Source organism: Eurytemora carolleeae, unplaced genomic scaffold, assembly GCF_000591075.1.
Source record: "Eurytemora carolleeae unplaced genomic scaffold, Eaff_2.0 scaffold94, whole genome shotgun sequence".
Lineage (NCBI taxonomy): Eukaryota > Metazoa > Arthropoda > Copepoda > Calanoida > Temoridae > Eurytemora > Eurytemora carolleeae.
In genome coordinates this window covers 110,571-134,827 of record NW_019396036.1, presented here as the reverse complement: position 1 = coordinate 134,827, position 24,257 = coordinate 110,571, and the positions used below count along the sequence as shown (strand labels likewise).

The following is a 24,257-nucleotide window of genomic DNA, read 5'->3' as shown; positions in this document are numbered from 1 at the left end:
AAATAGAAGATGGGCGCTAAGCGCCATGATAGCCTACAGTAAAATACAAATATCTTCAACTACAAAGTTTCATGATTTTTTTGTGAAAACAAGGTGAAAATATTGTGCAATTCAGGTTGTCAAATATCGAGTAAATAATCAGATTAGCCTAGCAAACACTTTAAGCAATAACATTAAGATAAACTTTTTATAAAATAACAAATGGGAGAAAAATGAAGGAATGAAACTGAGAATCATTAAATAAAGTAAACCATAACTTTTTTAATAACATTTTTATCTTATTATCTAGTATCCACACAGCCATAGAAATCATTCATTAAATAAATCAGACCGGAGCTGGGAACTTTAGAATGGATAACCTTTAATCCCAACTACTTAATCCGAATATCCATTGTGGAAACTTTTGATTTTAGTCCAAATCCTCTCTTTTCCTGTACTTTTTTGTAGCCCTGGACATGAACAATTTAAATAAATTATTTCTGGTTGTAGTTTGAAAGAGTAATTGGCAAAACCCTGCTCTAGAACCTAAATTCAAATCTTTATATCTGTCTGTCTATCTATCTATCTATCTATCTATCTATCTATCTATCTATCTATCTATCTATCTATCTATCTATCTATCTATCTATCTATCTATCAATCTGTCTGTCTATCTATTTATCTATCTATAATTTATATTTGTGGTTTACTCCGATGTCATATTTAATTTGTAATTTGTATAGAAGAGAGAACTTTAACTGCGTATTCTTCTAAAGTTTTCCCATAGATACACGTCCAAACAAGATTAATTTTATTATCTAAGCTACGCAATGGAAAATATATCTTTGTTTAACCCTATGAAGGCTGGGGGGTCTGAATCTATTCATAGCTTGGGGGGGCTCCCACGCCCCCCCCCCCCCTAGAAAAAGAACTTAGAGAATAGGTATAGGGTTGAAATGCATATTACTAGCCCAATTTTTTAAGGCCAGCTCATTGAAAAAAAGTTTGACCGAAAACTTTAATAGTTTGGGTGCTGGGGAGGGATGAACAAATGCCAAAAAAAGGGTCAAAAAATGTTTCTCCATTTTTCAAGGGCTTTTCAAAAGTATAGTTTTTAGATCCATAGCTTGAGATCTATTAATCTATCTATCTTGTAATCCAATAAAAGATCCACATCTAAAGGCAAAGAATAACCGAAATTTTTTACTTACATTTAAACATAGATTGTCAATTTTTTACTTACATTTAAACCTGGGTGATATCAAATAGATTGTCAAGTTTCAACCCTGTTATTTAGTCAATAGAACGTTAAATGATGATGTGTGAAAACAGAGTAAAAAAGAATACATAAAATTGCATTGATTTCACTAAAAGATTAGCACTCTAGTCTTACATTATCACTTTTATTTATAGTTTTTTCAGACACAGAATTTGACACTCATGACGTAAATACAGCTGTACTGAAAGTGTACGCGTTCTGTGTTGTCATCTATTGTACTTGACAACCTATTTGGGTGATATAGGGATTTGAGGTAAGTAAATTCCTTTACAAATAATAAAACTAATCTCACAAGTTATTCGGTCTCAAAACCTTCTGCCAATAGATTATCATGTCGATATTGCATTTGCATTTTGTACATGTATGCATTGAATGAAGTTTTTGGTATTTTTGGAAAATATTTTTATTGTAATGCCGGGTTTAAAAACGCTAGTTATACACCCTTCAATCTTTTAACTGCAGATCCCTCTTAAAAGTTAATATTTTTAGAATTTTTTGAATAATTCTCTTTGAACCTCTTAAAACCTTGAACTCAATCTCTAGAAAATCCTCCAGAGTAAGCAGCTCAATGATTGTAAACTTGTATTTCTCCATCTAATCTACAAATTAATCTAAATTTAAAATCTACGCACAAAATCTATTCTTGAATATTCATTTCTCAGTTCCAACCTTGTACCTGGATATATCCGTCCTTCAAACAGTTATCCTTCCCCACACATCATTTAATTCAGATTGTATTGGTTTACAACTATTTTGGTTCTATTAGATGGAAATTATATTTAAACATCCGGGTTTAGAACAGGTGCCACAAACTTGTCTAATTTTCTATAGGTTTTTGCCACACAAACTCTGATTTTTTCATCCCTATATCTTTGCAACCCAATGTCGTAGACCTTTGATATTTCAAATTATGCATTTTGGTGGATCAAATTGTATAGTTTACACCATCAGGTTGGAGAGATATAGGGATCAAGTTTGTAACGAGAACATATTATTTATCGTGTTACATGTTTACTCCGACATAGGATAAAAAGCTAGAACAAAACAAAATGATTGAATTTACCGGACCGTAGACGTAATTTCAATATGGTCCTTTAAACCTTTCTCGGAGCAAAATGAATGAAAATATTGTCATTTCTCCATCTATAATTGTCTTGAAGTTTTATATTTTTTCTCCTGCTGCACAAATGAGGAAGTCATTGCAATTAAAGATTAATTTGAGATAGAAATCCTCATTTACCAGACAGAAATCTAAGGAGTAAATCGGACCAGGTTTACAGTAAGTAAAACTACGCAGAATGCAAATGCGTAATAATTTTTTTTATCACAGTGGTTGATGTTGTAAACCTTGTTTTTATCACAGTGGTTGATGTTGTAAACCTTGTTTTTGTGCACAGTGGTTGATGAAACCTCGTTTTTACTTCACTTTATCTTTTTTCTAAAGGAAACCTTCAAAGCTGACAAAAAACTCGGTTATAAAATCAAAAATGCATTTTATAAAAGTTTTTAAAGATTTTCTCATTTTTTCTTGTTAAATTGAGAATTAGATGAAAAAGAAACCTTTTACTGAATTTTTTACAATTTACATTATTCCTTAGATGGGAGAGGGGGGGTTAATCTGGTTGAATGAGTACGTTTATTGTTGTACAAAGTACATCTATATTGTTATTGGACCAAGTACAACTGATTTAATCCTAAACTATTGTTGTACTAAGTATAATGTACATCTATAGACTTAATCCTTAACTATTGCTGTGCTGAAAGTACATCTATAATCCTAAAATATTGCTGTGCTGAAAGTACATCTATACACTTAATCCTAAACTATTGTTGTACTAAAAGTACATCTATACACTTACTCCTAAACTATTGCTGTACTAAAAGTACATCTATAGACTTAATCCTAAACTATTTTTGTATTAAGTACATCTAGTCTTAAATCAAATGATTTAATAGTCTAGCTAATAAAAAGTTAAAAGTGTGTTATATTTTCTCTAAAATATTCCCAAATGAAAAATGGCCATTTGTGCAATTTAAACCCATCTGGAGAATTCTTACAAAATTGTTTGAATAAATAATAATTCTAAAATTAAAAAAAAACTTTGTTAGACATTGAAGCAAAATAATCTGTCAGTTTGATCCCCGTCATGTCAAGAACCGTGAATTATCTTTATTTGCCAAAAATTAAGATTCCTGCAAAAATTGTGGAGTAGTACTGAGAAGGCATCAACTTTTTTGCGCCAATTTGTTTAAGTTTCAACATTGTTAAAGAATGCTAGCCGACGTACTCTTTTTTGATTGAACTTTGAACAAAACCTAGCTGTTTGAAGGGGCCAGAATTCTTTAGTATTTGCACCTACCCTGGTAAGATCATGCAATTAGCCTTGGCTTCAGAAAAATACAGTTTTTTACTTCAAATCTTTCTCTACAATAAGTGCAAACTGATTTTTTGATGTTTATTCAATCATTCATGTTTTCAGATTAAAGTTGTATCACATCCGTTCAAAACTTCATTTATACCAAGGATCTTTACAATATACAAACACTACTCACATTAAATGTTATTTTTAAGCATAAGCGACATAAATTTTAAAACTCTAGTGTTTAACACATAAGTTTGTTCTGTTTATTCATGGTTGTTTTAAAAACAACGATGAAACCCGTATACATCCAATACATCTTTTTGTTCCCGCGCTGCGGTTCAGTTTATTTGCCAATGGTTTCAAAAAATCGCAGGAAAACGATTCCGTGATTCTAAATTTGCAAAGAAGTCTGTTTCAAAATCCGGATTCTGCATTCGCACCCGGACACGGCATCGGATAGTACTGTTGTACATGTTTTTTTTTTATTCTGTTAAATACAAAAAAAGAAACCTGCTTTATTTGTTTGTATAGAATCCTGAAACCGGTTCTAATGACGGCACGCAAACCTGTATTAATTACAGCACAGAAACTGGTTATAAAAACAACGCACAAACTGGTTTTAATTACAGCGCGTAAACCGGTTCTAATTGCAGCGCGCAAACATCAAGATTAACTCAAAGACTAGAGAATTCTTACGTTTGTTTTGTAACAATATTCTTTCTCCTTAGAAAATACATTTTTAAATTTTACATAAATAATTTATAAATAAGTTTCTTTGTGTATGTACATAAACTGGTCTTCGTCATACAAATGTATTGTACACGATGTACACTGTACATATGAACTGGTTTGGCGGGAACTCTACAGTACACAGTACAGCAAGTTGTCTACAACAGGAAAAAAGTACCTTATACTCTAAAAAAGCTCTATTTTAGGCAAAAGCTGTATCAAAAGTTTAAATCTGTTTAAAAAGTTAAAAATTGTCGGGATTTTAGTGAAGAATTTCTCATTGAACTCGTTTATGATGCAGGGCCTAGGTGGGGGGTTAAAAATTTGAGGCGGATAAAAGTCGGAATAATGGGATTCCATTTCTGGCGTTTAACGGTATTTTGAAATCATCCTTCTGATTCCTTTTTTAACTAGTAATTTGATCTTATCAGATTTGTAGTAGTACAGTCTCCTACCCGACCTTTGGTTAGGACAGTTCACTTTTCCTACCAGATCTCTTGATAGAACAGTTCTCTTGTCCTACCAGTTCTCTGGTTAAAACAGTTCTCTGGTCCTACCAGATCTTCTGGTAGAACAGTTCTCTGGCTAGAACAGTTCTCTTGTCCTCCCAGATCTCTTCTTAGATCAGTTCTCTGGTTAGAAAAGTTCTCTTGTCTAATACCAAATATCTTGTTAGAATAGTTCTCTGGTTAGAACAGTTTTCTGGTTAGAAAAGTTCTCTGGTCCTACCAGATCTCTTGTTAGAACAGTTCTCTGGTTGAAGCAGAATTCTCTGGTTAGAGCAGATCTCTGGTTAACCAGTTCTCTGGTTAGAACAGACCTCTGGGTTCACTAGATTTCTGGTTATAGGACAGTTTTTGTTTATCCTACCAGATACATTGTCCTATGGACCCACCAGATAACTGGTCTCACCAGATCCTACAAACATCTCTAGTTCACGAGAAAAATTGTCTCACCAGATCTCAAATTTTACCACTTCTCTGGTCTCATCAGATCTAGGTCTAATCAATTCTCTAACCACCGCCCATTTAAATCTGTTTTCGGGACAAAGGAATTGAGTTTTTGCCACAACCTCAAATTTTCTAATTTCTATATCTCTGCAACCAGTGGGTGTAAACCTTTGATATTTCAAACTTAGATTATTTGACCTAACAGAATTAATAGTTTGAAATATCTAAGGTCTACGACATTGGGTTGCCAAGATATAGGGACAAGAAAATTTGAGTTTGTGGCAAAAACTCAGTTCCTTTCCTTGATTATAAAAATATAAACTTGTAAAACTAACAATTAACAATCTCATGAAGCCTGCAGAGGATTATTGCTATAGGTCGGAACATGAAGAACACACTTGGGGTAAGGAAGGATGGCACATTGAAAGTTTTGACTCTAGCAAAGACTATATTTTGCACTGGGTTTTACGTTCTTAGCAGGGGTTAGCTCTAAAACTGTTTACGTTTCAATCATAAAAGGAGTTTCAGGGGAATCAACCCTCTGTTAGTCAACCGGGAGTGTTACCCCGGGAGAAGGGGGGCTGGGTGTCGGAGAATTTGAGTTATCTCCGTTCGAACCCAACTTACGCGTGGTGTAGGTGAGAGAGACGGGTATCGGAGATTTTGCGTGCAATCCCTGGTTGGGACGAGATCGGATTGAGAGTTCTTCTCTGAGAGCCGTTAGTTCTGCTTCCATTTTAATCATCCTTTCCTTTAGATTCTCTGGTTCCTAAACATTATCAAATATCATATATCGGGATACAGCAGAGATAGGATATTGATTGTTTTAATTAATTATTTAAAGACTAAAATTAAAATTCAAAGAATTGTCGATATTTGAGTTATTAATGTTGCGTACCTTGCTAGGTTGGTTGATGATGTCACTATCTCTGTCCTCGGAGCCCGCCGAGACCGAGCTGGAGTGCGGAGAAGAGATTTCTTCCAGAATTTTGGCGGGAGATTTCAACTCAATCTTCGGTAATCCAGATTTAGAATAGCTGTCCGCCTTGCTGGCACTGCTCTCACTAGATCTTTCACTCCTTGCGTCACAATCCTCGTCCTTGCTCTCCAGAATAGGTTTAGAGTTCCTGGATTCTTCATCTCTCTCCGGTTTACAATCAACCTGTCGGAGTAGTTCTCTCAGCTCTCCTCGCTTCTTTGCTAGTTCATCTTCCAGGGTTTCATATTTAATGTTGAGTTCTCTGAATCTAGTGACCGCTAGATCACGGTCCCGCTCTGCTCGGTCAACCCTGGCGGTCAACCGCTCCAAAATTTTCAGAACTGCCTCCTTGGCGTGGACCGGAGCTCCGTCCAGTGCTTCCTTAATGGTAGAGATCTCGTCTGCCAAGGTTGGAAACCGTTCGTTTTCTAAAATAAAATATTGAAAATTCAAGGCCATGGTTTGGATGACATTTTAACTCATTAATACTTTCTCAACCGACGTTAAATTAATTTTAGCATTTGAAAACTTGGAAAATATGGAGCATGCAATGTTTAGGGAGGGGGGAGGAGAAGGCAACGGGGAGTGAGGACGAGGATTTAAACAAAAACTTGAAATTCCAGAACTTTCCACATTTGTCAAAGTTAATGAACTTTTTTTCTTCCGAATTGTAAGTAGGCTCTGTACTTATAGACCTCATAAACCCATTTATTAGCATACCCGGAACCCTTTAACTGAGCCTATGTATAACAGGGCAGTTTAATTTAGAACCTAAATTCCATTATATTAAGCACCAAGTTCATTACAATATACCTGATGTAAAGAAAAATAATTAATTGTTAATAACCTCTTCAGCTTTAACAGGTTTTATAACTATAATTAGGACAAAAAATTATTAAACTCCAGATGAGTGAGCAAGGTCAGGAATAGGAGAAAGGGGATAAGGGGTCTTTGTGAATTTCTCTGGGTTATACAGAATATAGATCCTTTCTATTCTCTGGGGAGAGAAGTTAGTACTGTGGATGCATGTATGCGTAGCCAGGGGATATTATTTAATTATGCAGGGGAGGGGGGGGGGGTATATTGGATCTAGAACTTTAAACAAGGATTAATTCTAACCTTTCTCCAGATATTTCTTCTTTGGTAGAACGGATTGAGGACTCAGGTTTTTATACCTCTCTCCGGGGTTTGGAGTTTGATAGGAAGCAAACTTCGGTGGTTCGGGAATTTTCTCCTTTGAAACTGATCTATAGTGTTGTGGAGGGAACGGATAGGGTGGAGCTGAACCCTTCCCTGGGGACCAAGGTCGGAAGGAAGGAAGTCCCAGGTATGTGTTCAGGGTGTAGGGATCTCCAGGGTTGGGAGCTGGACTCTCCTCTAGCTTTGTTCTCTTGGAATGTGAAAATATCTCCGGTATCTCATAATGATCCTCCTCCTAAAACAAAACATGGATTTAAACCTCGTGGTTTCAGGCTAGGATGGTTTGCGTTCTCAAGGACGGACGGGTTGGCTCCGGTATATCCGATGCTCCGGCTGAGTCTCTGTTACCAAGAGGAATCCGTCCTCCCGAGAGTGAATGCAGCTGGAAAATGCATCCGCCCTCAGGAATACCATTTCTATTTGGTGAGACTTCTGCCCCCTTTCCTTTCCCACAACCTTCTCTTTACCCCTCATCTCTTCCCCTTCCTTCCTTCCCCCATCTCTCTTTCCCTTCTTTCTTTTCTTTCCCACAACCTTCTCTGTACCCCTACTCTCTTCTCCTTCCTTCCTTCCCCATCCCCTGCTTTCTTTCCCTTCTTACTTTCCTTTCCCACAACCTTCTCTTTACCCCTCCTCTCTTCCCCTCCCTTCCTTCCCCCTGCTCTCTTTCCTTTCTTTCTTTCCTTTCCCACAACCTTCTCTTTACTCCTCCTCTCTTCCCCCTGCTCTCTTTCCTTTCTTTCTTTCCTTTCCCACAACCTTATCATTACCCCTGCTCTCTTCCCCTTCTTTTCTTATCCTATCCTTTTAGTTTCTTCTTCTTCTTTCTCCTCCCATCTCCTTCTTTTCTTCCCACGATCTTCCTTCTTCTTCCTTCTTTCACTTATCTTACTTTTCCCTCCCTTTTAATTCCTTTCTTTCTTTTTCCCTGCCTCCTTTCTCCTTCATTCCATACCCTTCCAGTCTCCTTCCTTCTTTCCTCTTTCTAACTACCTTTCCATTTCCTTTCTCCTTCCCTAATTCTCCGTTCTTCTTCCTTTTAGTTCTTCTACCCTATGTATTTATAATCATTTTATATTAAGATATATATATATAAATATAAAATATATTTAAATATATAAAAATTAAAACCATGCGTTGAAATTTTCTTTTCTTATATATATATATATATATATAACACATAAATATGTTTATATATAAATATAGAGTTGGCTGAGTGGTTTGATATTAACTCTAAATACAGTGCATATATATAATTAGACCAATATGCTACCAATATAACCTTAATTATTATTAATATAAATGCACCAGGTCGGCTCGACAGTAACACACAGTTTAGTAAGTACTCTCTCTTAAACCTTCTACCTCTACTAACTGGATAATCTGGAAGTAGATTATATGAACAAATTATTCAGTTTTCTTTTTGTTTGTGAGTGTTTCATTAATCATGATTTCAACTGCGTAGATAAAAAGATTATTTTGACAGATGAAAAATTATCTAATTTATTTGAGAAGAAAGAACTAACATTTCAAATTGGCTCTCTTGCTTATATAAACACTTAGGAATAATATTTCAAGGAGATGCAGTTTGAGTCTATCAATATGGGAGAAGAAAGGACGACCTTAATGTCTTTTTAGTCCAAAGGTCGTCTTGTCTGTTTTTTTTGTTGCGAGCCTAGAGTTCAAGAAAGCTTTTCTTCATTTCGGTTTTTAAACGTTAAATAGAAACATATCTCTTCCTTGTCACAACAATCTATTTCCGTCTCTTTCTTAAGATTTTTTTTCTTCTTCTGATATCAGTGGGTTTCACCTTAATTTAATATTTCTTCTTATCCTTCTTCAATCCATTTACGTTTATTTGCATTTTCGTTTGTCGTTTCAGAATCCTTTTATCCACTTTCCACTCTTAAAATTCGTCTTATTTTATCCATTCTTTGTCTTATTAATCCCTTTTTCGTCTTTCTTAGCCCTTATTCTTCCTACACATTCCTTATCAGTTCCAAAACTTATCTCACCCCTCTCTATTCTTCTAACCAACTCCGTCCATATATTTACTTTTCATGACAAATTCCAAGTATTCAAAAAAATTCTTATGATACTCCTTAGGAGAACAACACTTCCTTTCTCCCCCCTCCTCCTTGTCCTTGTAGATCCCCTGCCTGAAGCTTGCATGCAACGCGATGCAATTCTACGAAATTTCAGATAAAAAATTAAGATTCCAGTGTACACAGACCGAACCTCGTGTTACCGTCGCCATCTTTAAATTACAGTACAGGCCCCGAGCAGTGCTAAAGAGAATGTAGACGAAGTTTCAAGCGAACTGCCATTTGAAGAGTGGGATTCACATCTTTTTAAAGAATCTTTGTCTGATTAAAATTGACAGAGAGAAATCCAACGAAGTAAATTGGCAGAATTTAAACGGCGATTATTTCCTCATTGTTACTTAGTTAAAACTTTAAAGGGTAGTATTGCGAATGAGACATGCCAGTTTTTTTTAATAAAGAGTAACTTTAAATGATGTCTACAATCTCTTTAAGTTTAATTTCAGGACAGATAACTCATTAAATTCTTCCGTCCTAGTCTTAGATGTTTAATACTTAGGTTTGCATGCATTTCTCAGGGTGCACTTGGGATTACTAATCTAGGTATTGCATTTAATGAGAGGTTAAACATTTTACTACCAGGATACTAGGATAGGAGTTAAACCATGATAACCAGGTTCACAAGTTCCTGGAATCTATATATAGAAGGATACACTAGGCCAGGTATGGGGTATAGTAGAACACAAAGAAGAGAGATAAAGAAAATATGAAGGAAAGATCAAGGATAGACAACGAAGAGATGAAAAACAGATAAACTGTTGAAAAAATTTAACACTCCAAAATCCAAAACATCAGAAATTATAAAATGTTGGATATTTAAAATACGGTTAAACTAGTTTAAAAGGTTTTATGTTAGATTACTAAGGATAAATTTAGATCTTAAATAATTTTTTAGATTTACGTTTAAAAGGTTTTAAGTTTAAAGTTTTTCATCTTCTTTTCATGACTCTAAACTTACGATTTAACGACTCCCTCCCATACTAGAAAGATGGTGACTCCATTGTAAATATCATATAACTCCTCTCTCCTCTCTTCTCTGAACTACTCCTATAATGGGAGTAGACTGACTCCAGGCAGATATGCACTTATTGCATTCTATGTTCAGGTCTTTGTTGCAAACCCTGGAGGAACCTGATTCTCCTAATTATAACCAGGCCTATCCTAGGCATGCACCATAGTCTATATATCAGGGTAGAGAGCAAAGATTGACAAGATATTCAAGAATCAGAGGGTGCAGGGATAGGGGGTAGAAGGAGGAGGAGGAGGAGGGGTAGGGCAAGGGGAGGAGGGTTTGGAGGGGGAGGAGGAAAGTGAGGCTTTGAAAAGATAGATTAGGTTTGAGCAAGGCAAGGTTGAAATGTATCTCTTAAAACTTAAATTAGTTGGATTCTAGAATTGCATTTGAGGAGAACATTTATCCTTACAAACCTGAACCTGGCCTAGCCTTGAACATCAACTTTGTTTTCGTAGAACCCGACTCTAACCTGATCTTGGAACCGCAACCTGAACCTGAACCTGAACCTGAACCTGAACCTACACTGATCCTGATACTGAAATCTAAACCTATAACTTGATCTTGACAATAAACCTAGATTTGATCTTGATTTTAAACCTAGATTTGATCTTGATTTTAAACCTAGATTTGATCTTGACTATAAACCTAAATTTGATCTTGACTATAAACCTAGATTTAATCTTGACTATAAACCTAGAAATTGATCTTGACTATAAACCTTTAACTTGATCTTGACAATAAACCTAGATTTGATCTTGACAATAAACCTAGATTTGATCTTGATTTTAAACCTAGATTTGATCTTGACTATAAACCTAGATTTGATCTTGATTATGAACCTATTATAGTATTTTGATTATAACTAAACCTGAACCTGGAGCTTATTTTTTAAACTGGAACTTGGTTTTAGAAATAATAAAAATCTCTAGCAAACCAAAAAACCCTGTCATTAAACAGAAACCTTTACAACCTCTTACTTTTTAATTTTCTTCTATGCTGTATACCAAAAAACAACCGTTTTCCCCCTCCCCCCCTTCCCCCCCCCCTCTTTTCTTTCTTCCTCTTCTATTCACATACTCCCCCTCCTCCTCTCCCCATACATAACAATACAATTCCCCTAGAAGCTTGTCAATAGATATGGAATAATAATGGTCAGGGTCTGATGTGCCAGGATGCAGTTTTAGCTCTAGATCAATCTAGAAAATGTCTGAAGTTGGATGCATAAAAGTGAATACTGGAAAAGCACGCCATATTCTCTAAAATTCGTCTCACTTTACGATCAATTGTTCTCTTTGGTTATTGGTTGTTGGAATATATTCTATACAGCTGATTTACATTCTAAAATCCCTTTTAGGTTCACTGTTCTCCCCTTCCAGAACTGTCTAGTGTCTAGCTATCTCATTGAATAACTGTCTATTTATCTCCAGAACTGTCTAGTGTCTAGCTATCTCATTCAATAACTGTCTATTTATCTCCAGAGAACTGTCTAGTGTCTATCTATCCGATTTAATAAATTTTCAAAAACTTTTATCTATCTATCTATCTATCTATCTATCTATCTATCTATCTATCTATCTATCTATCTATCTATCTATCTATCTATCTATCTATCTATTTATCTATCTATCTATCTATCTATCTATCTATCTATTTATCTATCTATCTGTCTATCTATCTATTATCTATTTGAAAAACATCTTTCCTTCGCTAGCTAGTCCCTGGAAGACCTTATAAAACAGATTCTTGCAAATCCGCAAAATACATTTTTTTGCAAATACTCGTCGCCAATTTGGCACAAACTCTGAGATTTACCGAGAACTAGAGATTGTATTTTCCCCATTCTTGAGTTAATTTGAATTCGTCCTTCATTGAGAGAATAAAACCACATTGTGAAGAGAAAAAGTAACGGTAGGATGAAGATAAAGGAAGGTGGGTAGGATAAAGGAAGGTGGACAGGATAAAGGAAGGAGGATAGGATAAAGGAAGGAGGATAGGATAAAGGAAGGTGGATAGGATAAAGGAAGGTGGATAGGATAAAGGAAGGTGTATAGGATAAAGGAAGGAGGACAGGATAAAGGAAGGAGGATAGGATAAAGGAAGGTGGATAGGATAAAGGAAGGTGGATAGGATAAAGGAAGGAGGATAGGATAAAGGAAGGAGGATAGGATAAAGGAAGGAGGATAGGATAAAGGAAGGAGGATAGGATAAAGGAAGGTGGGTATGAAAAAGGAAGGAGGATAGGATGAAGGAAGGAGGATAGGATACAGGAAGTAGGATAGGATAAAGGAAGGGGGATAGGAGAAAGGAAGGGGGATAGGAGAAAGGAAGGGGGATAGGAGGAAGGAAGGGGGATAGGAAAGAGTGTAAAGAAAAGGTTAAAGAGAAGAGTGTAAAGAAAAGGTTGAAGGGAAGAGTCTGAAGAAAAGGTTACAGGGAAAAGTGTAAAGAAAAGGTTAAAGGGAAGAGTCTAAAGAAAAGGTTAAAGAGAAGAGTGTGAAGAAAAGGTTAAAGGGAAGAGTGAAAAGGAAAGGTTGAAGGGAAGAGTGTAAAGAAAATGTTAAAGGGAACAGTGTAAAGAAAAGGTTGAAGGGAAGAGTGTAAAGAAAAGGTTTAAGGGAAGAGTGTAAAGAAAAGATTAAAGGGAAGAGTGTAAAGAAAAGGTTAAAGAGAAGAGTCTAAAGAAAATGTTAAAGGGAAGAGTGTAAAGAAAAGGTTGAAGGGAAGAGTGTAAAGAAAAGGTTTAAGGAAAGAGTGTAAAGAAAAGATTAAAGGGAAGAGTGTAAAGAAAAGGTTGAAGAGAAGAGTGTAAAGAAAAGGTTAAAGGGAAGAGTGTAAAGTTGGACGGAGGACAAGGGTTGCTAGAGAAGAGGACCTGCTGGGGTGACGGAGGGATTAAGGAAGGGGAGGAGGGAGGTGGGTGTGGGAGGGGTTAGGAGGGGGTAAGGGAAGGGAACTAGGGGAGGGAAAGGAGGGGTGTTGTTGATTCCTCCCCTCAGACAGACTCAGTTTCCGAGGATCAATACTGGCCTAGATTCTCCCCCTTATCCCCTTTCTGTCTCATTCACTTTCATTCCCTTCAACTTCGTAGTAGAGGATAAATAGGAGACTCTAGGTTTTTACGCCATCAGGTTGCACAGAGATAGGGATTAGAAATTCAGAGTTTGTGGCCAAGACTCAATTCCTTTATGTAATTTCGCGCTTCAAAGTGTTTTAAAATAATTTTTGTATGTTGTAACTTTTCATATTTGATTTTCAACTTTGTTTTTCAGGTTTAATAATAGTTATTTTAGATTGACTGATCAAATATTCAAAAATGCATTTGCTTACAGCACGCTATTAGAAGAAAGTACATCAGAGTTGAGAACTTTTGAATGATCGAAACTAATCTAAATCGATTTGAACTCATTCTTTTCTCTCCAAACCTTTTAGTAAACTTCAATGCATTTAAAAGATCTCAGCTCAAGGCATTTTAAACAATGCACTTTTTCAATATCTAACTGAATATTAAACCACATACTTGTGCAATCTGCATTCCTAAAAATGTGGCAACAACGTATTTTAATATTTTTCAATACCGAATTCCTAGAATAATTCTCAAGATCATAGTTGTAGACAAGTTTTGCAGACTTTATGTCCTTGGGTAATGCATTTCTGCACGTGAACTGACTGCACCCAGCGGCAAGTGCAAGGAGGGGGGGGGGAGTTACGTTGGAGAGAAGGAAGGAGAAAGAAGTGTTGAGGGAAGGAAGGTAGAGAGAAGGGTTACTAGGGAGTGTTCAGTGTCCAGGAGGAGGAGTGGGTTGGGGGTTGGAAGGAGAGAAGGGAGGAGAAAGAAGTGTTAAGGGAAGGAAGATAGAGAGAAGGGTTACTGGGGAGTGTTCAGTTTCCAGGAGGAGGAGAGGGTTGGGGGTTGGAAGGGGAGGATGGATAGAAGTAATGTCGATGGGGCGTGATATTCAGTTTATTTAACATAAAAACCTTTTGAATTTGATTAATAAAATAAATTTAGTTGATTATGTATTGAGTAGATGAATATTTTGGATGTATGTATTGTATACGATGGAGCAGATGTGTCATTTTCTCATGACAAAAAAGGGAATCTTATTAAATGAATTTTTATATTCTTATTTTGAGACAAAGTTAAAAAAACATTGAATTGCATCTGCTTCTTATTAGTTCAATAAAAAATGTTTTGTCTTTTTGTCCGAAGTTGGTTAATTTGTCCTATTTGTCTAGAACAGGAAAGGGGCCCCGACATTATTAGAATCCTAGGCTCCAAAGATACTTATTATTCCACAAAGTTTTGCAAAAAAAAGTGGCCGCGCCATCAAGAAAAAAGTGTCTACACATTACTCCCTGCTCAATACTTTTTGCAAATACAAGCTTAGATATCTTGATTCTCTAGTTTAATGCTGTTAACTCCCCCCTCCAGCCCCTACCCCTCTCCCCCATCATTCCCCACCCCCCTGAAAACCAAGGTAGGGGAAAACCTAAAGAGCCTGGGGAAATAAGAGAGAACCTGAATTGAAACCGAACTCCTGAACGGAGAAATGTTAAAAGCAATTTTTTGTTAAAAAGGACAAAATAAAATTCTGCAGAAATTGTAGACAAAATGAAAAAGAAATAAAAAATATAAAAGTTTAAATAAAACTTTTCATTGGATAGACTAAAAAAAATAAAACGCAATTTAAAAATTTGGGTCACACGAATTCTATTTTATTTAAATGTTTTGTATTCGCCATTTTTTGAAATATGTCTGATACTGATAACCGTTTTCTACTATTCTCCCCTAAACTTTTCACTTGTATAACCTATATTCACCTGTATCAACTTATTTAATTAATTTTTATCTTTATTTTATGGCTCAGTAATAGTTTGCATATTTTAAACTATCATAAAGTTCATCCTTCGCTTAATAATATTATTCCTAAGTAACAATTTGCCTTTAATAAAATGTTGCCCCGTATTTTTCAAACAATATGAAAACATTTAGCTATACAGGCTACAGCATACGTGGGTAGAAATAGAGATTAAAATTATGATTTTTCATTCGTCTACTATTTAAGGTTAAATTATGTTAGTTTTGTGTGGCGCCACAAAAGCGTTTCGGCAAAAATAGGCTGCATTTGAAATGTGATAATCTGCCTTCAAATTAAGGCCAAAAATATACACAGCCCTGTTACGCAGGCAAAATATTTTGAACTAGGTTTTTATGGCGCTTCGTGCCTACTTCCCTGTTAACAATTTTAGCTTTAAACTGCTGCTCTGAAATTTGCTATTGTTAATCGCTCTCAAATTTTCGCGGATTTTCAGAATAGTAAATTTTTCATCTTTGACCATAAACCTTCCCTGGGGTAATGTGAGTAGTTTATTGGATAAAGACAAATAAACAGACAAACCAACTATAGATATGGATTAAGTAATATGTTAATTATCCCTCGAAATACAAAAACTACATCTTTCTAACTTTGATTTCTTCTATGAGATTATTTGGTTCTCTGAGACCTCGAAAGTTCGTAAAGATTTCTTTTATCAAGATTCGGGATACTTTATCTACCATGTATCTACCATGTATCGCTAACTCGATAGGTATTATGGTTTTTGCACTGTATCAAGTAGCTGGCCCGAGAATAAAGAGATAAAAAACTTACTTTGAGCATTAAATGCATTTGAGAAGGTTAGGTTCAATTACTTTTATCCGGGTACAATACAGTATACACTACAGGGATAACTTACATAATTCAAACTATTTACCTGTTGTCGTTTGATCCCGTTGCTTGGTAGGTATCGGAGCTTAAAATCATCCAGAACCTTGACATGACGCTCCTTCTCCTCCTCCGAGTAGGAATCGGAGAGACGGAGATAGACTCTCCAATGGTCGGAGCTGAACCCCCAATGGCAAGTTCTATTCTCCGTGTTATCATGAGCATGGATCACAAACTTTTGGGGAGAAAACAATCCCTGGCATATTAAACACTCAATACACCTGGCAGTAGGGCCTGTATATGCTTCAGGTAAAACAATACCTTCACATCTACCAAAACAATCATGTTCAACCTTGAAGGAGAACGGAGAGGTTTTAGGATCTCCGAGTCGTATGGAAGCTCTGGGAGGGTTTCGCTCAAGGAGAAAGCTGCAAAGACGTTCTGCATCAGATTTAGTAATAAGTCCACACTGGTATGCGGTCTCAGGAAGAACCTTAGAATCCTTGAGAACTTGAAGCTGGTCAGGTGAGCAGGTGGCGCAGTATATCTGCAGTTCTTCACAGGCCTGGTTTATATCTTTCAAACTTAATCTCTCCAGGACACTGTTTAAAATCTGGGGCAGACAGAGACGTGGTTCTCCGCCAACATTAAAGCAAGATATCCTCTCTCCGTCCACTAGAGTTTCTTCTAGCTCCGACCAACTTTTATCACTAGAGGACATTATAGGTACACAGGAGACAGGTGGGAGGGAAGGAGGTTTAAATGCAGATTTCACATGTTGTTTATTATCCTTCATTAACTCATCCTTAACTCTCTTCTCCTGTCTCAGCTTCTCCGCTTCCTTCTGACTCTCTCTAAGGAGACGAATCTTTTCTCCTGAAAGATGGGTTGTACGTTCATGTGACGGAGGAGCAGGGCGATACTGTCTATCTCGGAGCTTCTCCTTCTCCGACAGGATCTGTTGCTCCTGGAATTGCCTCATGAACTTCTCGCGGTGGAGCCAGATCTGCTTGTTGAGATCAAAGTTCTGTCCGTTGTATCCAACATCTCGTCGGTAGGATCCAGGACTGGTTGGATCAACAGGACCACCGACACGATGGAGAACTACATCACTAGCTAACTTGTACTTCCCTGTCCCTATCTGTTCTTCAAGTCTAGATGGTCCTGTCAACGTATGCGCGTTTCTTACATAAGCAGCTAGAACCTGCCTCATCTGTGCAGATGACTGAACCGTGTGCGCCTGTAAAGCAGCTCCAACACCTCCTCCTGGATCAGACATGTTTAACTTTAGTCTAGACTCACAAATTAATAAAAATCATAATTGTTTACACACTTGCTGATAAGACCCGGAGTCCTTACGACATCCAGGTTTAGGTTCGCATACTGTAGGTTCTCCAGGTCTGTCTAAATACCGCAGCGTGTCTGAATCCACTAGTAGAGACAACACTCAACTGGCGGGGTACAACATTCCCTGTCTGAGTGCAGCAGCCCAGTCTGACGGGCCGGGTAGACACTGCAGCCTGGGTTCAGACTCTCCGATCCAGTCTCTCCTACCAGACTCCCTGCATTACACTTTTATTACTATACTCCGAACCTGTACCACACATACACACACATCACGGGACGGAGAGGGGGTGGGGGAACCATAGATCCGATACTTGTATCCAACCTGCATTCCATAATCCGTGAATACTGAATAAAGACGGATAATTGGTGAAATGACGTGGTTGGGACGGAGGCATGTATCCGGGTAGTATATACTACTGACGGAGTGCTGGTGCATAGAAAGATATGTATATGCATACGTAACCAGACACTTTTACACCAGATATCAATCAATTAATCAATCCTCGTAACACAACGTCATCATCAAGAGAAAGCTCCTGCTAATCGAATCTGGATATTTACATAAACAATGCTTTTTTCCATCCATGCAACCCAACCCTCTATACATAGATTTCCTTTTACTAAAGTCTTGAAATAGATTAGAATAGAATAATTCTTATTTATTTGTTTTATAATAAAGAAGGTCGTTTAATGTGTAATGTCTAGCTTTATTAGTTGCATCTGTCGAATGCATTTATATGAACAGTAAACTGCAACATTAATGCAATAAGTAGAGATAATTTACAATATATATATTGTAGTTATGCAAGTCTTGTATCTTTTATATGATAACATACTAAATTTACAATATACATTGTATTTATACGACAGCATATAAATGTATCTTGTATATGATAACATACTAAATATACAATATACATTGTATTTATACGACAGCATATAAATGTATCTTGTATATAATAACTTACGAAATATACAAATACATTGTATTTATACGAAACTATATTATAACTCATGGAATATACAATTTACAATATACAATACATTGTAATTATTTGAAATCACATAATTGTACCTTGTACAAGGTTACTTACAAAGGATAAGACTTCAAAGAAATGGTAAGCTAGTTTTTTCTTTGCCAAATCATTAGCTATAAGCCATTAAATTACTTTAACTAAGACAGATTACTAAATTTAACCGTGGGATCGTCATATTTAAGAGTTTCCGGTCGTCTTTACAGTCTCATCCTTTGTGAGAGACCCTGTAAATGACAATGTACATTGCATTTATATGAAACCAAAGACTTGTATACTGTTGTATAATAACTTACTGATAACTTACATTCAAGTAATATACAATATATATTTTATCTTTACGAAACTATATATATGTACATTGTACATGTCTATTTTTTTATATAAAATTATAATTATAAATCTCCAGATATGCAATATATAAAGGAACTGACCACTTGCCTCAAACTCCATTTTTACGATCCTTATATATTTGCAACCTTATTGATGTTTCAACAAAATTCCTAGTTTGAATTATCAAAGGTCTCCGAGATTATGAAATTAATTTAAGGGCAAGGAATCCTTGGCAGTTCTATGTATAAAAAGTGGGAAAAGTATTAAGTAAAATTGAAATATTCTTTATTACATAAATTTACCTAATTTCTGCACTTAATCATCCAGAAGAATTTATAATTAAACATATTTAAATAACTCTAGAATAACTAGAATTACTTCAAGTGCTGTCCTAGTTCTTACAACTGCACTTTTTTTTACTTTAAATTAAAAATTTATTAATATTGCACTACTTAAAAAGTTTACTTAAGAGAAACACTTTTTGGGAAAATTTGACCTAAATTCTGGGAAGATATTCTTAGACCTAGCTCTGCAACTGAAGAAAACAATAGATAATATATATTAACCTGCCAAATTAAACTTAAATCAAATTACAAACTTAAATGTACTTTTAACGAATAGATAAAAAAAGGTGATTAATGTTGGTGAAAATTTCAAACTTAAAAAAAATTGCTGATTTCATATCAGCAGTTTTTTTCATCATAAAAAATGACGTAGTTAATAGAATAGGTAAAAAATATATATTTTTGTTTGAAATGTCACTTATTTATACGACATATTTCATGTTTATTGTGGTTAGGAGTGAAGGGTTTTATTTTTAAAACCTGCCATGACACCAGAATTATGTAAGAGCTGAAACGTTTTATTAAACCTGATCCAATATTTAAACTGAAGTTACGTCAGGGAAACATTAAATTATATTTTATATTTCATGTTACAGATGATTACATAATTTCTGTAATAAAAAAAGAATATTTATCTTTGTCTATGTTTATTTATAACTTCGCGTACTTTTTGTTAAACCTTGTTTCTTCGCAATAATATGATTCTTTTATGATACTTTTGTAGTTTTTGCAAACATTTCTCTATTGTAAACAAAAATATTATTAAAGGGACTGTCCTTGTAATTTCAAGTGACCTTCCATTAAAAGAGGGGCATGGTATATTCACAACTTTACCCTTTTAACCTTTATCTGATATTGTCATTTTTCCGCTTGGTAAGTGTTTAATTCTCACATTTTCCTCCATTATATCTGAAGCAGAAATCCGCAAGTCACTCTTTAGAGAAACTACAATTTCTATTCTCCCCCTGCAACCTTACACCAGAAGCTAGCTGCACAGTAAGTATATACCCAGATACTTGATATTGATGATTTAAATATTTAAGTCCTGCATAGTCTGCAACTCTGATCAACTTGGAAAACTACTTTATTACTCAATCATGGAAAAGGAATTCTGATTTTTTATCTTGAATAATTTTGATATCCTTGCATGCTACTTATCGGTAGAACTGGCTCACGCCGGTCACCACGAGATGACCGAAATTCTTGACAAATTAAGAGTTAGGGCATTTTCCCAGGAATGAATAATTTAGTAACTTCAATTGTGACTAAATTATTATAGGAGCATAAGAAAGTTATTTTTTCTTATAAGTAAAAATAAAATAAAATAAAATTAGCTAAATTATATTTCAAGAATCAAGTCTTTTATTATTTGAAATATTTGCTGTCTATGCTTCACTGAGCTGTCTCTTTGAAAAAACCCTAAAAACGCTCCGGGAGAAAAATATTTGCAAGTTTGCAATTTTTGCTGTACCGGCTCGACTGGCGGAACGTACTTGCAAAAATCAGCTGCAACTAGGAATCCGCCAACACACTCGAAAGTACAAATTTTACTTGTATACAGGGCGTCAAAATAAACTAAAATTAAATAAGATTTGACACGTAAAAAGAAATTTTTTTATTTTCGTTTAATAGATAAAAGTAGTAATGCAAAAATGTATATAATTTTTTATATGTATTTTTTCCGGCGTTCCATAAAGTGTACACAATTAACGTGCGGATAAAAAAACCTTATCAGAAGATTTATTGATAAAAATACGTATCATGTCCTTTTAAAATCATTATCAGTTTCTTAGATAATCAAGCATTACCCAACAGTATTTGATCAAGTTTTTTTTTCAATAGTTCAAGGTCTAATATGAAAGTTAGATAACTCCTTACCAGTTTCATAATTATCTAACATTTAATATAAGATTCAAGTATTGGGTTTCCAAAAAATAAAAGTGAAGCAGAATCGTTGATTATTTTTAATTAAAAACTAAAACTATAAAGTATTGATTTTGCTACGGTTTTGCAAGCTTAAACATCCGAGCTTGGAACTTTTGAAAATCTAATTAATCCCTTTAAAATGCAAGACAAAGGGTAAAACGACGTAGGGTCAAAAAGTGCGACTAACAGGCAAAATTTCATCTAGACTATTTTTGGTGAGCTTGAACTATTTTTATGTTCATTAGAACTATAAGTAGCCGCAGCGCTCGGCCCCTTAGCCTGTCCTAGACGCAGCGCTCGGTCCAAAAATTGTCTTAACATAACCTAACCCTAAAAATACATAAAATATTTTTTTTTCCATTTTGACCCTTTGTCGCGTTTTTGACCGTCTGTCGTTTGACTCTATGTTGTTTGACCCTAGGTCGTTTGAGCCCATGTCGTTTGACCTTGGGCCGTTTGACCCTGGGGGGTCGGTGAACCGAAAATTTAAGTCAATACCTTTGGAATATAACTAAAAGTACGAAAGATCAACAGCCAAAAAGGCCTAAAATAAAAATACAATTTAACGGATTAAGGCCAAGGGTTAAATCGTTTCAAAAAGTTTCGATGTAAATATGAAGATATTTTCTTGTAATGGAATTCCGGCCATACCCATAGTTTCATAAAGAAACTGAGTTTTTACCGCAAACTCTGATTTTCTAGTCGCTATATATTTAAAACAAAATAAAGTAGACCTTGGATTTGCAAACTATGAATCCTGTTAAGTCAAATAGTCCAAGTTTGAAATAGCAAAGTGTACACCTTTAGGTAGCAAAGATTTAGGGATTATAAAATTTGAGTTTGATGGGAAAAACTCAGTTTCTATTTCTCCCCTGATTGGACTGTCAGGCCCCTGTCTATGTCTCTTAATGCATTAAATGTCATAAATGCGGTTTCCAGCTTTGATTCCTTTCTTGGAAATATCATAATGTTTAAATATTCCAATTCAACCTTTTCTTGCTTTTTTAGTTGAAAATATGAAAATTTCTGCACCATACTTTACTTTCACTTAATGTACTCCCTGCAATATGAGAATTGCAATATTGTGTGAATAGTATTTTATCAACTTGATATGAACTAAATAATGGAAAAATACTGAATTCTCTTCAAAACATCCGAGAAAGTTTGACCCTTCGAACACTCTGATTAATGATTTTCAAAATTTGTTAGTTGTATCCACATCTAAATAAAGTAGTAATCTTACTAATTACCAGCTTAATTCTACACATTTACCCAACCCCAACATCACACTCAAAGCTCAGAATCGTCTGTATACGATGTAGAGAAAGAAACACTTGAGATGGTTTAGTGGGCTCTCTTAAGCCCTGAATAAAGATGTTCGTGGCTGACTCAGACAGACCCTTACCCCGAGCGAACTCAAGGGTGAGAGACCAGTTAAAGACAGACTGTCTGTTTGTTTGATCATAACTCATAAACCCCTTTTGAGCGATTTACCTCAAATCGTGATCAGGGAACTCGAAGAATTAAGGGATTCTAAGCGAAGGTTTTCAAAGAATGGTAATTTTTAAACCTTCCTTGTAAATATTTAAGAATTTTAAATATTGATTCAAGCATTTGCAGTTTTAGCTGCCATTGCCTGACTCAAGGCTTCAATATTAGACTTAAATCAAATAAATCTAAAAATTCTTTTTTTTAAATATTCGTTTTTTTAAACAAATAATGACAAGCTTTTTTATTGTTGTTGTCTTTATTTTATTTGTTTAAAAACAATGTTCAGAAGGCACATTTAAAATGAAAGGTGGTTCAGGCTGAACCCTAATTTGGAATCGAATCGGTAACAATCTTATTTTCAACTTATATTGGAGCTATGAGAAAAGTCAGTGAAATGCCTGGTTTGGTATATCATAGTTAATAATATTAATGTACTTTGGATGACAATAATACGGCCACTAGATGTCTCCCGTTAGAATTTAGAGTCGCGAGCAAATATGGGATTTTACTAAATTTTCCGCTGCAAGAGACGAATGTTTAATTTTACAATTTTCTCATTACTCCAAAATCAAAAGAAGAAAATTTATGTGATACCGTTCGATTCCAAAACTCAATTCAGGGATTCAACCTATACCAAGGATGTAAGGCAAGGAAGGTCATTTCAGAAGTGTACACATCATTACTGCAGTGTACTGTCTCTGGGCGCTAATTTAAACACAAGACGGATATGTCGAAGCCTGACATGGGATCCATCATTCACATAAAAAATCAATGAAATATTCTGGCCATAAGAAATTATTATGTGAATTATCAAAATTATCAAAATTTAATGCTTTTAACCTCCTCGGATACTAAACGAACACTGATGCATCTATCATTGTTTAAAAATTCCGCCCAGAGAGAACTGGTTTCAATATGTACACAAGTATACACAACCGCAATTTGCTTTCCTTGCCTTACATTCTTGACCTATACCATCTTTCATTTTTCGCGAACACTCCCTTTAACAGATGATACAGGGAGAGGGGGGAATAATGGAATTAATGCGCGCCGAGAACTTTTTCATTTTAATGTCAAAACCATGACCAGCTGGGGCCCCAGTGAAAGGGGAAAATGTGTTAGCAAGATTTAAATTTTCAATACAAATTTTTTTCCAGGTTAGAGGTTAAACCTAGTTTTATTTTTTTTGCAATTAATTATAAATAACAACTGTTTTTTTTACAAACTCGGATTATTAATATTTCTATTGTAAAGTAAATATAACTTTACGTAAAAATAGCGTGATATCATTAAGTGCACATTCGGCTGTATTTTAAATAAAATGTTATTGGGAATCTACTTTACTTTAGCTGGCATAGATTTTAAAAAAAGTTTTTAGTCTACAGTTGGGCCCATAAAGTGTGAAATAGAAAGACGACATTTAACAACATTCTATGTACTTAATCATGTAAGTCAACTTATTGAACATGTGTCTCTTGATA

At 35.2% G+C, this 24,257-nt stretch overlaps 1 protein-coding gene across 1 annotated transcript; it reads right to left on the bottom strand.

Annotated features, from left to right (window-relative positions):
* Window positions 1–5,735: 5,735 nt before the first annotated feature.
* On the bottom strand, window positions 5,736–17,833 carry LOC111698864 (ski-like protein). Its single transcript, XM_023469336.1, has 4 exons — window positions 16,351–17,833; window positions 7,399–7,714; window positions 6,199–6,707; window positions 5,736–6,069 (listed from the first exon to the last, which is right to left on the bottom strand). The coding sequence occupies exons 1-4, from the start codon at window positions 17,578–17,580 to the stop codon at window positions 5,845–5,847; spliced, it is 2,280 nt and encodes a 759-aa protein (XP_023325104.1). The 5' UTR covers window positions 17,581–17,833; the 3' UTR covers window positions 5,736–5,844.
* Window positions 17,834–24,257: the final 6,424 nt, after the last annotated feature.